Source organism: Rana temporaria, chromosome 1 (genome assembly GCF_905171775.1).
Source record: "Rana temporaria chromosome 1, aRanTem1.1, whole genome shotgun sequence".
Classification (NCBI taxonomy): domain Eukaryota; kingdom Metazoa; phylum Chordata; class Amphibia; order Anura; family Ranidae; genus Rana; species Rana temporaria.
The window spans coordinates 482,638,808-482,652,429 of NC_053489.1; the positions used below are offsets into that span (position 1 = coordinate 482,638,808).

Below are 13,622 nucleotides of genomic sequence, written 5' to 3' on the forward strand. Positions count from 1 at the left end.
CACACCTCGATTTTAGAACCCAAATAGACGAGGCGCGTACGGCTCTGAACCTGAGCCTTACTACAAAGGCGGAGAAATATCTTAGGTGGTCACACCATAGATTTTATTCTTTGGGCGATAAGCCGAACAAACTACTGGCGAGAAGGTTGACCCCTAGGCCATTTAACCCCGCTCTTCCCAAACTGAGACTGAAGAATGGCCAGGTTACCCAGAATCCCCACAAGATCCTCCAAGAGTTTGCCGATTTCTATTCTAAACTGTACGAATCTCCAGGGGACTTTAGCAGGACTCAGGCAGAGGCTTTTTTGGGTAATCTTTCTATCCCCAAGTTATCTAGCGACCACGTGGAATTGATGGAGGCAGAATTCACAACGGAGGAAATTCTGGCGGCCATTAAGTCTCTGAACCCTTCTAAATCACCGGGCCCGGACGGGTTCTCGGGCCACTACTACCGTAAATATGCGGAAATCCTAGCTCCGCATTTATGTGCTCTCTTCAATGGTTTACGCGGAGGCTCCCCCCTCGCGCCACATGAGAATAGGGCGTTTATACATGTCATCCCTAAGCCCAACAAGGACCATAGCGACTGCTCAAACTACCGCCCGATCTCGCTGATCAATGTCGACCTTAAGCTCCTGACGAAAATATTGACCACCCGAGTGAACTCATTTTTAGCACGATACATACACCCTGACCAAGTGGGATTTGTCCCCCATAGACAGGCCCCAGACCAGACTAGAAGAATCATAGACATCATATCTGCGCTAAACTCGGGCTGGGATGGGGGAGGACAGAGAGGGGCTTTACTACTAGGGTTAGATCTGCAGAAGGCGTTTGACTCACTATCCTGGGATTACCTTTTTTTTATTTTAGAGAGATATGGGTTTGGGTCACATTTTCTGACGACACTTAGAACAATATACAACGCTCCCGTTGCCAACTTGGTGGTCAAGGGCTATAGGTCTCAAGACATCCCTATACATAGAGGTACCCGACAAGGCTGCCCACTGTCCCCAGTGTTGTTTATCTTGGCTTTGGAGCCCTTGGCGACCAAGATTAGAGCACATCCGGACATATTGGGGGTCTGCTGTGGGGGACGGGAGCATAAATGTGCGCTGTTCGCGGATGACATACTGATGCTCCTCTCCTCTCCGGTTACCTCCTTGCCAATCCTGAAGGGGGTACTGGGACATTTTGCGACGTTTACGGGTTTGCGGGTAAATCATTCCAAATCCCAGGCTCTCGGCGTCTCCCTGAGGCCCCACATAGTCCGAGCCTTGCAAGGTCAGTACACTTTTAGATGGCAAGAGGAAGCCCTCCCTTACCTGGGTATTTATTTAACACCTACTCTTACTACACTATATAGGAAGAACTATCCCCCCCTGTTCCGCAAGTTGTTAGAGGACCTTCAGAGGTGGTCAACTAAACCCCCGTCATGGTTCGGTAGGCTGTATTCGGTCAAGATGATCATCCTGCCTAAGGTGTTGTACCTATTTAGAACTCTCCCATTAGCCGTTGTGAGTGCGGATCTTAGGAAGTTTCAGACCAAACTACTCGATTACATATGGGACCATAAGAGGCCTAGGGTGAACAGGAAAACATTATACACACCTAAATCGGGAGGAGGATTAGGTGTGCCGGACCTCCTTAAGTATTACCACTCAGCCCAGTTGGCTCAGCTGATCCGTTTTCACACGGGTCGATCCAAACCGCTTTGGATGGGATTGGAGTCTTCCTTGATTCCAGACAGAGAGATCAGCCACCTGATGTGGCTGAGGGGACGGAATAGGCCGTCTGTGATGTGTCCGTCTCTGTCATTCTCCCTGAGCCTCTGGGATCGCCTAGCAAAAACATACCAATTTAAATCACCACACACCCCGATGGCTTCACTATTCCACAACCCCGAGTTCACCCCGGGTCTCCGGCCCCAGGACTTTAATTGGTGGATCAATAAGGGTCTACTGAGGATAGCGGATCTATGCGACCACAAGGGGGCTTTGTCAAAGTCGGTTCTACAGGAGAGGTATGATCTTCCAAAAGCTGAATACTTTCGATACGCTCAGATTGCTCACTTTTTGGGGACTTTGAACCGCTCTTCGGACCTCTCCACATCAACGGCTATGGAACAACTTTGTAGAACCTTTGACAAACACTCCGGTCACATATCAATAATCTACAGCATGTTGTCCTCTAATACTCAAAAGTTGGTTTATATGCAAAAGTGGGAACAGGATCTTGGCACGGCTCTTGAAATGGCGGAATGGAGCAAGCTGATACAGGGGGCGTCTAGATCCTATATTAACACCTCTTTAATTGAGGCCAATTACAAAGTGTTGTTACGGTGGTACATGGTCCCTGTGCGAATAGCCACCTTTGTCCCAGGGGCGTCTCCGCGGTGCTTTAGAGGGTGCAATGAGGACGGCTCCATGTACCACACTTGGTGGATATGTCAAAAGGTGAGGCGATTCTGGATACGCACCTACAATTTTATCTATTCTATAACCCAGGTGAACCTCGTTAAGTCGCCTCTGCATGCACTGCTGGGACGCCCGGTGGAGGGTACGTCAAAGTACATGAAAAAACTGATAGCTTTTATTTTTGTGGCAGCTAGAATTTCCATCGCCAAGTCATGGAGATCCCCCACTGTCCCTTTTTGCCTCTTGAAGTCTAAGTTGTCATGGATCATGGTGAACGAGAGGTTGTCAGCCATTCTGAATGACAAAGTCAAGGTTTTCGATAAGGTGTGGGATCCCTGGATCACTTACCTCACGAATGTACACTGATCCAACTCGAGGCTGGTGGATGGGGATGCGCCATCCCTCCCCCCCTTTTTTTTCTTTTTTTTTTTCTTTCTCTCTCGCTCTTCTTTCCCTTCTCCTCTTCTATCCTTTTTCCTCCTCTTCTTCCTTCCTCTTTGCTCTATTACTGATATGTTACCAATTCAGAGGTAGTGGGCTGGGGTATGTTGGCCCTTTGGGCCTGGATAGCGCCACAACTGGGGGATCCCGGGCTAAGTTGACGATTATCCCTGTTGGGAGATGGTTCTGGGGGGAACGTTATGGATTCTGGATACTAGATATGTAACTGTTATGTGTAAATATGCAATAATCTGTATTGGATTGATGGCCCCCCAGATGTGGACTGCGGGTGCATATTTCCCCCCCCCCCCCCCGCTCCTAACTTTCTTTGTATACCCCTCTCCCTGATTTTTATTTCTCTTTGAAAACTCAATAAAAATATTGGAAACATAAAGGGAAAATATTTTTGAAAGTCTGTTTACTGCATTATATTGTTTGGTACTTGTTTAAATGTTATTGTCTATAAGCTTTTTTTTTTTTTTTTTTTCTAGGCTGCCTATGTGACTGGCAATGCACATATTATTGATGGTGGATGGAGTCTCTAAATTTGAATTTCTAATGTGGCAGCCCTACAACCACGCATCAAGCGAAAGAGAAGATGATACAACTTATATTAAAGTTTAACTAAAGTTCTGTAACTTCAATCAAAGCACAATAATGCATTTATTTTCTTATAGATCATTATTCACGTGTTAAGATGGAGTCATTATAGTAAAGCAAGAAAAGCAGATGTTTTATTTCTTACACACTGCGTAACAACACACTGTAAAATTATTTGGATATAAATTTGTAACATTCAATAACCTTTGTGTTTGAGGTGATTATAAAGCCTTGTTTTTTTTTTTTTTTTTTTTTTATTATTCACATTTGGATATCCTTTAGCGTAAAAAAAACCCTCCTCTGTGCAATTGGTTTTGCACAGAGTGGACCCGATCCTCCTCTTCTGGAGTCCCTCAGCAGCGCTCCTCTTCTTCTCGAGTGCCCTGTTGGAAAAGTGCTCGCCCTGGGGGGGGGGGCCCCACGCGGACACGCTCCTGTGTCCTGCTGCTGCGTCTATTGACACAGACAGCAGGACTCGGCCCTGCATCATTGGATTTGATTGATGGGAGTCAATGGCTGCGCTACTATCAATCTATCCAGTTAGCACATGAGAAACCCACTGGAGCTGGTGTGCTCATTCCCAGCCTCCTTCCGATATACGTCGGCAGAATGGCACGGCTGGGCACAAGCACGTACCTGTATGTCCTCTTTAAGTGCCCAGCCGTGGGTCGTGCCTGCGACCCGGTCCAAAGCTTGGTGGCCGCGGGACCCGCGGACCTGATCGCCGCCGGAGTCCTGCGATCGGTCCCCGGAGCTGAAGAACGGGGAGAGCTGTGTGTAAATACAGCTTCCTCATTCTTCACAGTGGCAGCTTCATTGATTGTATGTTCCCCAATGATGTCAAACGTCCAGCCCCGCCCCCCTACAGTTAGAAAAACATATGAGGTCACACATAAACACTACAGCGCCCCCTAGTAGTTAACTCACAAACTGCAATTGTCATTTTCACAGTAAACAATGCATTTTTATAGCATTTTTTGCTGTAAAAATGACAGTGGTCCCAAAAAATGTGTCAAAATTGTCCAATGTGTCCGCCATAATGTCGCAGTCATGAAAAAAATCGCTGATCACCGACAATGTGAACAGTAATGTAAGCGAAAAAGAACATGGCATGTGATGTACTTAAAGTGATTGTAAACTATCACCTTGTAAACAACCAATTCAGTTTAAAATAGAAATTAAATGCAAAAGATTTTTATATAGATGTAAGAAAAACAGTCTAAATACCCTTTTTTTTTTTACTTTTTTATAAGTGATCACATTCCCTCTGTTCTCAGCTGCATAAGAGCTGGGGGGGGGGGGAGCAGTTGTACACTGAGTTGATCAGTTTTCCCAGTGAATTGCTGTGCAGTGGAGGTGTGTCAGGACAAGTCTGATCATTGGAGGAGAGCATACTGAGTTCCCAGCACAGCACAGCACCGCTAGAGGACTGACCACGGTGTTCTCTCCTGCTTAGTGTGGTCAGTTTTTAACAGGGAAAACAAGGTGACTTGCGGGAACACCAGTGATTTCACACAAAGGAAGCAATACAAAGAGAACAGGATACTTTATCATACAAGAACATGGTACAGCAGGCACATATCAGGAATATTAAGTGTTAGGGGTAACAAACCCTTTAAGGGAGTTGTAAAGTCACATAGTTTTTCACCTTAATGCATTCTATGCATAAGATGAAAAACCTGCTCTGCAGCTGCCCCCCAGAGCCCCCGTTTTTCTTACCTGTGCCAGATTGTTTCAGAGACAGGGATGAGCACAGCAACTTGAGAGCATGCCCGAATGAGTGCCTCCATTAAAGCGTTTCTCCGTGGGGGCACTCGATGAAGAGGAGGAGCCGGGGGACCCCAGAAAAGAAGGATCGGGGCCGCTCTGTGCAAAACCCTTGCACAGAACAGGTAAGTATAACATGTTTGTTATTTTAAAAAAAAAAAACCTTTACCATCACTTTATTGTATTTGAAACTCAGTGCTACCCTATACAAAAAACATTTTTAGTGATATTTGTGGAATTGGACAAATATTCACACTGGGAAGAAAAGAAAATCAGTGAGTAAGCATGGTGCTACCTAACAACATTTTGTGATCAGTAGAAAAGTGAATCCTTATATTGATGGCCATTGGAGAACTATCCTCTTGCTTATTCTCTAGTAAGAATTGTCCTTACCTTGGTAGTCGGTCGCCCCTTAAAAATAGCTGAAAAGATCATTTGTGTGAATAGTAGCTTGTCTGACAGGTAGATCTCGGCCGGTTCGAAACATGTATGGATAGGCTGAATGATCAATCAACTTGGGTACAACCAGCCTGCCTGTGGTTGCAGGAAATAAATGTTTCCAGTATATATCCTGCTTTAGGCTTTCTCACACAACCCTACAACACACACAGCTCACAGACCAGACAAAGCATGTGACATGTACATTCTTATGTATGAGCTAGCATGTAACCAGCTCCACCCTAATCTACAATCTGCACACTAATAGAGGGCAAAGGAAGATGTACCACCTTTGTGCTTCCAAGATAATGATACTGCAGACTAGAAGTTTGAAAACTGACATTTCTGCTACCAGTATTTTTATATTCTATTTCTTGTCCTTATTTGCCAAAATATCAAGTCTAACTGAACAATCGTGTGCGTCACTTTTAACAACTTAAACACTGGGCACTTTCGCCCCCTTCCTTCCCAGTCCAATTTTCAGCGCTCTCGCACTTTCGATGACAATTGCGCGGTCATCGGGCAACGCTGTACCCAAATTAATTTTTTATCATTTTGTTCACACAAATCGAGCTTTCCTTTTGGTGGTATTTATTCACGACTATTTGTAAAAAATAGCTCATACTCACTGATCACCGGCCGGCTGCAGCGATCCGTTCTCTTCTCCTCACTGACAACTTCCGTGTGAGGAGAGGAGAGCCGATCGCCTAGCAACCTAAACTCTCTATTTACATCACATGACGGCTGTGTTTGGACATAGCCGTCATGTGATCAGGAGGGTCAATCACAGAGCCCTCCTGCCGATCGAGGTGCGCTGTGTCGGGGGGAACACGAGCACATCGCAAGGGCACTCGCGCACGCAATCTACCTCCTTCTGAGGGATGTTCCTGAACGTCCACTCAGGAGGAAGCTCCCACCCGGCCGTATATGTGCAGTGGGCCGGGTGGGAAGTGGTTAATTACTGACCTGTTTCTTTATGTGTAGTCCTTATCTTACTATATAGGCCAGTTTCTAGTCGGGTTCATACCCGGAAGCCCTGCTCCATTAAAACTGAACTTTGGGCTCCAACGCAATGGAGTGGTAGTGAAGGAGTGTGGATTGATGAGTATACCTTGGTGGGGGTTGGGGTCTATTACGAGACACTGCCACTTTAGGCTGGATGGACAAAGTGATAGTTTTTCTTTAGACCACCAGATTTTCTTATATTGCTTGTGGACTCAACTGATGAGATCTCCGTTCTAATAATATATGCCCATTAATGCTGGATCCTGTGTAAAAAAAAAAATGTATATGCATGTAAACATTTCTGTAACATTTACATGCATACAAGCATACTCTGCAAATGTGCACTACTGGGTGCTAGGAGGCTCATCCAAACAATGATGTGGGTGAAGCTAGTTCTGCAGTTGTTCTTGTGGCAATCGTGTCCACTCTCAGGAACGCACTCTTTCTGTTTTTGGCGCATACATCACTGTATGCGTATGATCTTGTAAATTAGTTATTTTCAGATGTGTGTACAGCCACTGTTTTATGCCATTGATTTTGACAGGCTGCTGATAGCAGGCTCTACACTAGGGCCGCCATCGGGGGTACAGTCCATACACATGTAAGGAACCCAAGCTTCTCAAAGAGCCCGGTCGCCTGGTGGGCATAAGAGAAGGCGGGTACAGGGGAGCTCTGTGGATGCTTTTGTATGAGTGTGAGTCAGCAGCTGCTGCTGCTCTGTGTCATTGAGCTCACGTCGGGCTCTTTGCTGCCACCTCTGGCAACTTCCTGCATGTGCACACCTCATGTGTGCTGCCTTTGCTGTATCCTGGACTGTAGCTCCTATCTGTGTCTCAGCTACCTGTGGAAACAAGAGCTGGGACTAAGAAGACCGCCTTACAAGTAAGGGCTGTTGTACAAGTGAAGGGGGGGGGGGGTCTGTGTATGTGTGTACACATGTGTCATATATACACATGTGAGGGGGGCTGAGAGTGTACAGGTGTGGGGGGAAGGCTAGTGAACAGATTTGGTGGGATGGCCAGTGGGCAGGCCCTGGGGTACGTTGATGGTAAGGCTGGGGGGGGGGCAGCTCTAAATCTGTGTAAGGGGCACCACAATTTCTGATGGCTGCCCTGTCTACACTCAAATCTGTGGTGTCAAAATATGCTTGAACCCCAAAGGTTTTAGTTTTTTGCATTGGTGCCATTCAAACTGAGCTTGGCTGCATTTAGAGAAAACAGTATCTGTGTACCCCTCCACCCAGCCATTCACTGGGAAGCTCAGTGTGCTGCTGTTACTCCTCCCCCAGCTCTTCTGCAGCTGAGAACAGAGAATGTGATCACTTAAAAATTTATTTATTCTGTTTTTTTTTTAGTTCTATACCCAAATGTTTTGCCTTTCATTTCTATTTTAAACTGAATGGGTTGTTTTACAAGGTGAGTTTTTACAATCACTTTAATTTTCTGGCTAAAGCTCCACTTTAAGTGGTCTAACTTCTCCAACCTGTGAGTAACCTGGAAACATATTGGAGTAGTCAGTCATAAGACAATATTCTTCCTCATTTTGTGCTGGCTTTTTTTTTTCCGATTTTGTTTAAATCAGTTTTTCCTTTTACCTCTAAGAGCTTTTCAGTGTACAGGAACTTGTAATGCGACTGGAATCTCTAAATCATTTTTACTTGATAATAAAACCGCCCCAAGGAGAAATGCAGGGAGCTGTCATTGCTAACCTTCTAGTGATAATGCTAATTGTCTTCTCATTATGCAGACTAAATTACAGTACAGGGGGTCCCTGACTTACGAACGCCCAACTTACGAACAACTCCTACTTACGAACTCGGCGCTGCGGGGACTATTTGCCGTTCAGCGCATTCGCGGCCAGACGGTACCTTGGAAAATGTCAGAAAAGTTCATGATTGTCGTTCTGCGCATGCGCGGCCTTTCGTCGGAACATCGGAAAATGTTGCCTAAATAACGCCTGAAAAACTCCTGCACTGCATTCTCAATGTGAAAGCGCGAGGGCTTTCACACTGAGGCGATGCGCTAGCGGGAGAAAAAAAATCTTCTGCAAGCAGCATCTTTGGAGCGGTGTGTTTACCGCTCCTTCACCGCTCCTTCCTATTGAAAACAATGGGAAACCATGGTATTAACCCTTTTTCGGACGTTAACTGGGGTTAATACCGCACCGCTAGCGGCCGAATTCCCGCCGCAATTCAGACGGTATAGCGCCGCTATTTTTAGGGGCCTTATGCTGCGTACACGCAATCATTTTTCGGCATGAAAAAACTAAGTTTTTCGGCATGTAGAAAAAACTTAGTTTTTTCCAACTTCATCATTAAAACGACGTTGCTCATACACAATCGTTTTAAAAAAAAAATGCTCTAGCAAAGCGCGGTGACGTACAACACGTACGACGGCACTATAAAGGGGAAGTTCCATGCGGATGACGCCACCCTTGGGGCTTCTTTTGCTGATTTCCTGTTAGTAAAAGACGATTCGCGCTTTTCTGTCTGTTACAGCGTGATGAATATGCTTACTCCATTATGAACGGTAGTTTTACCAGAACGATCGCTCCCGTCTCATAACTTGCTTCTGAGCATGCGCAGGTTTTTAACGTCGTTTTAGCCCACACGCGATCATTTATTACAACCCGAAAAACGACATTGTTTAAAACGTTGTTAAAAATGCAGCATGTTTGAAAAAAAAATGTTTTTCAGAACCCGAAAAATGATGTGAAGCCCACACACAATCGTTTTAAATGACATTTTTTTAAAACGTCGTTTTTTTTCATGCTGAAAAATGATCGTGTGTACACGGCATTAGGCTTCATTCACAAGGGCATATGCGTATTTCCGCATTCAATGCAGGTTCTTTTGCTGGTAGAGCTAGAAAAAGATCCTGTTTAAAATACACATCTAAAGTACTCACATTTAGATGTGTACAGTGTTTAGATGTATACAGTTCTTCTAATGGCCTATTGATGTACAGTGGATATAAAAAGTCTACACACCCCTGTTAAAATGTCAGGTTTCTGTGATGTAAACAAAAATGAGAAAAAGATGAATCATTTCAGAACTTTTTCCACCTTTAATGTGACCTATAATTTGTACAACACAGTTGAACAACAAACTGAAATCCTTTAGGTGGAGGGAACTAAAAATAAAATAATGTGGTTGCATAAGTGCATAAACTAATACTTTGTTAAGCACCTTTTTGATTTTATTACAGCACTGTCTTTTTGGGTATGAGTCTATCAGCATGGCACAACTTGACTTGGCAATATTTGCCCACTCTTCTTTACAAAAAACACTCCAAATCTGTCAGATTGCGAGGGCATCTCCTGTGCACAGCCCTCTTCAGATCCTCCACAGATTTTCAATGGGATTCAGGTCTGGGCTCTGACTGGGCCATTCCAAAACGTTAATCTTCTGGTGAAGCCATTCCATTGTTGATTTGGATGTATGCTTTGGGTCATTGTCATGCTGAAAGATGAAGTTTCTCTTCATGTTCAGCTTTTTAGCAGAAGCCTGAAGGTTTTGTGCCAATATTGTCTGGTATTTAGAACTGCTCATTATCCCCTCTACCATGACTGAGGCCTGTTCCATCTGAAGAAAAACAGCCCCAAAGCATGATGCTGCCACCACCATGCTTCACTGTGGGTATGGTGTTCTTTTGGTGATGAGCAGTGTTGTTTTTGTTTAAAAATGTATTTATTCAATTATATTGTAGCGCCTGGCTACTTTTATGGCAGGTGCTATTGTAAATTTAGAAGGGGGTCAAAGAGTTAACTAAGACCCCTTTCACACTGAGGAGTTTTTCAGGCAGTACAGCGCTAAAAATAGTGCTGCTATACCGCCTGAAAAACTCCTGCACTGCATACTCAATGTGAAAGCCCGAAGGCTTTCACACTGAGGCAATGCGCTGGCAGGAGAGAAAAAAAATCTCCTGCCAGCAGCATATTTGGAGCGGTGAACGGAGCGGCATGTACACCGCTCCTTCCCATTTAAAACAATGGGAAACTGCGGCAATATTGCCTGCAATGCGCCTCTGTAGAGGCGCATTGCGGGTGGTATTAACCCTTTATCGGCCGCTAGCGGGGGTTAATACCGCACCGCTAGCGGCCGAATCCCGCGGCAAATCCGACGGTATAGCGCCGATATTTTTAGCGCCGCTATACCGCCACCGTGCCTCCCGCCCCAGTGTGAAAGGGGCCTTACTCTGACCATGTTAATTTGGTTAAATTTAAGGCCTCTGTTCCTGCTCTGGCTGTGTGCTTATCCTCCTGTCTGAGGACTTCAGTCTCCCCCGGACGGTAGGGGGCAGCAGTAAATTCAGGGTCTTGTGGATACTTCTTCCCAGCAGCCAATCAGGAGGGTTGATTGCCTTGCTGTGCATGCTGGGGAGGGGTATTTAAGAAGCAGACTCCATTGGTGCGGGTTGTCGTTGCCCCACATGTTCTACCTGGGCAGTAGTCCCACCACCCGCGTGTGTGGCCCTCCTGGCCGGGGTGTGTGTGTTGCTGGCTTCGGGACCACGTTGGTCCAGAGCATTAATCTACCTCGTAGGCTCAGTAAGTAGACTGAGTCTATGAACCTACAATTGGTCCTGTGCTGTCCGTCCAAGGTGGAGGAAGCCGGTCGATGAGGAACCTGTCTGAGGGATACCAAGCACGAGGCTGGTGTCGCAGGAGAGGCCTTTTCACTCATCGAAGGACACTTCGTACCTGAGAGGCTGGACAATGGTCGTCTGTCAGTTATTGATGCAATTGAAGCTGTCTGATGGAGATCCGGGTGCTGAATCCAGTCGAGAGGGATTTTGGACCGAAGTTATCTCCATGTTTAGGAGGGTCTGTGGCAGAGACTTTTACCTAAATTTCCGAGTGACACTCTGGCTGCTAGGCTGGTGAGAGAGGCCTATCCAGATGCACTATACCCACTCTGGCTAGAGTGGCGAAGTAGTTTTCTTATTGGAAGCAGGACTGTTTCCGCATCAGTTAACCCTGAATCCGCCATTTCCATTTCTTCTATCCCTTCACCTATTTCTACTTTTATAGTTTTTACCCGGCTGGGTAATAAAAGCACAGAAAAGACACCTGCTGTGTGAACATTGACTTATTACAGCTCTTATTCAGTACCCTAGACGGCGGGAAGATAAGAGGTAACAAGCCACCCAAATCAAACCAGCAGCTCCTTCGGGGGTAGTGCTACAATATCTTAACGTTTTTTTTTTAAACTCCTAAAGGAGATTTTCCTTCTTGATATTTTTCCAATGTCAGGGAAATTCTCCCTAAAGGCCCCATACAGACAGGCCGAATGTCGGGCGACATCGGCCAGTTCAATAAAAACCGTCCCAACATTCGACCTGTGTGTAAGGCACTCAGTCTGACAGAACCCGGCTTCTGGAAAACCAGCAGCCGATCGGCGCTCTCAGGCAATGGCGGACAGCACAGCTCAGCAGGGGAGAGCGCTGTACTAATGTTGCATCTTTAGTACAGCAGCCCCTGACCCAAGCTGTCAGTTGGGTTGAATGAAGAAAAACTAGTAGTGTGTACCAGGCATTAGAAAGCGGACACAGGAACAAGTGTCCCCAAGAGTTCCTGTTCTGGTGGAAGCTCAAAATGTAGAATTTGTCCTCCCTTCCAATCCTTGTGACACTGCTGATCAGGACAATGAGACATAGTGACTCAACCTAACAAGGAGGACACAGACAGAAATAAAAACCTGACAGTGGTTCTAACCATTCACCACGCTATACAATTTTAAAACCAGTTTCAGGTTTAGTTCTACTTCAACCTCTTCCTGTCCGCGTTATAGCCGAAAGACGGCTACAGCACGGGCCTAAATTAGGCTGCCTGCGTGCCCTCTGTAGGGGCACTCGGTGATCAGCGAGTCAGTGAGACTCATCTGATCACAGATTGGAGTAAGGGGCCCAATCCCGGTGATCTGACATGCTGGTTCCATGTATCATGGAAGTTCCAGCGCATGCGCGAACTGATGCGCTGAGATGGTTCCAGCCATCGGGAAAGTTCCTTCAAGCACTGCGCAGGTGCAAACTTGCTGACGGAAATCCCCGAACGGCGGCCGGCATCCAGGGCGACGTGGATTTTGAGGTAAGTGGCCAGTCGGCCTCACGTCCTCGCTGCGCTCGAACGGCTCGCTTCGCTCGCTCGGCCTCCTGGCTCTTTTTTTAACATCCTCCAATCCACGGGGATGTTAAAGAATGAGCCTGGATGCCGGGCGAGGTTCGGGGATTTCCATCGGGAAGTTTGCGCCTGCGCAGTCAGTGGAGGAACTTCCCCCATAGGGGAACATTGAGGACAAGTCACCGGCCCTTTACCATGTGATTAACTCCCAGCCAATGACACACATGTCCCACCACTGCAAAAGCTACCTCTGTTACCCCATAGGGCTCTTTCACACTGAGCGCCCGTACAGGTCTGTCTGTCCGTTTTTTTTGCGGACCTGTATGGGCGCTCCGTGCTCCTCTATGGAGCCGCGGATGTCAGCGGTGACATGCCCGCTGACATCCGACCCGCTCCGATACGCCAAAGTGTGACGGAGGAAAAACCTACTTTTCCTTCCGTCTGGCGGATCAGGTGAACATGGACATACGGTCCGTGTTCATCCGATCCCCCCCATAGGGGGGAGCGGAGAAAAGACAGGGCGGTCCCTGCACAGTGTGCGGGGACCGCCCTGTCATCCGCCGGCTCAGCAGGGATTTTACGGAGGATCCCCGCTGAGCAAGCGGAGGTGCACGGGGCGGATGATTACTGATCTGCCCTGGGGCGGCCGTGTCCTCTGATGTCACTGGTTGCTAGGCGCCGGTCGGCAGGCTATTCTGGCAACCAGTGCAGGAGGCAGCGCACCGCTCTGCTCTGCCCCTGCTTACTGATCTAGGATTCCGGGCGGCTTCTACGGAGTCCGCGTAGTCTACTCCTGACAACTTCTTGCCGGCCAGGCTGCCGCCCCTCTTAAGT

General features: G+C 46.8%; 1 protein-coding gene across 2 annotated transcripts in view; it reads left to right on the top strand.

Annotated features, from left to right (window-relative positions):
- Positions 1–3,662, top strand: part of BDH2 (3-hydroxybutyrate dehydrogenase 2) — a 44,931-nt gene extending 41,269 nt beyond the window's left edge. For both annotated transcript variants that reach the window (XM_040329877.1, XM_040329878.1), the window contains exon 10: positions 3,350–3,662. In XM_040329877.1, the coding sequence (XP_040185811.1) occupies positions 3,350–3,403 (54 nt within the window). In that variant the 3' untranslated portion in view covers positions 3,404–3,662. The remainder of the gene's footprint in view (positions 1–3,349) is intronic.
- The last annotated feature ends 9,960 nt before the right edge of the window (positions 3,663–13,622 follow it).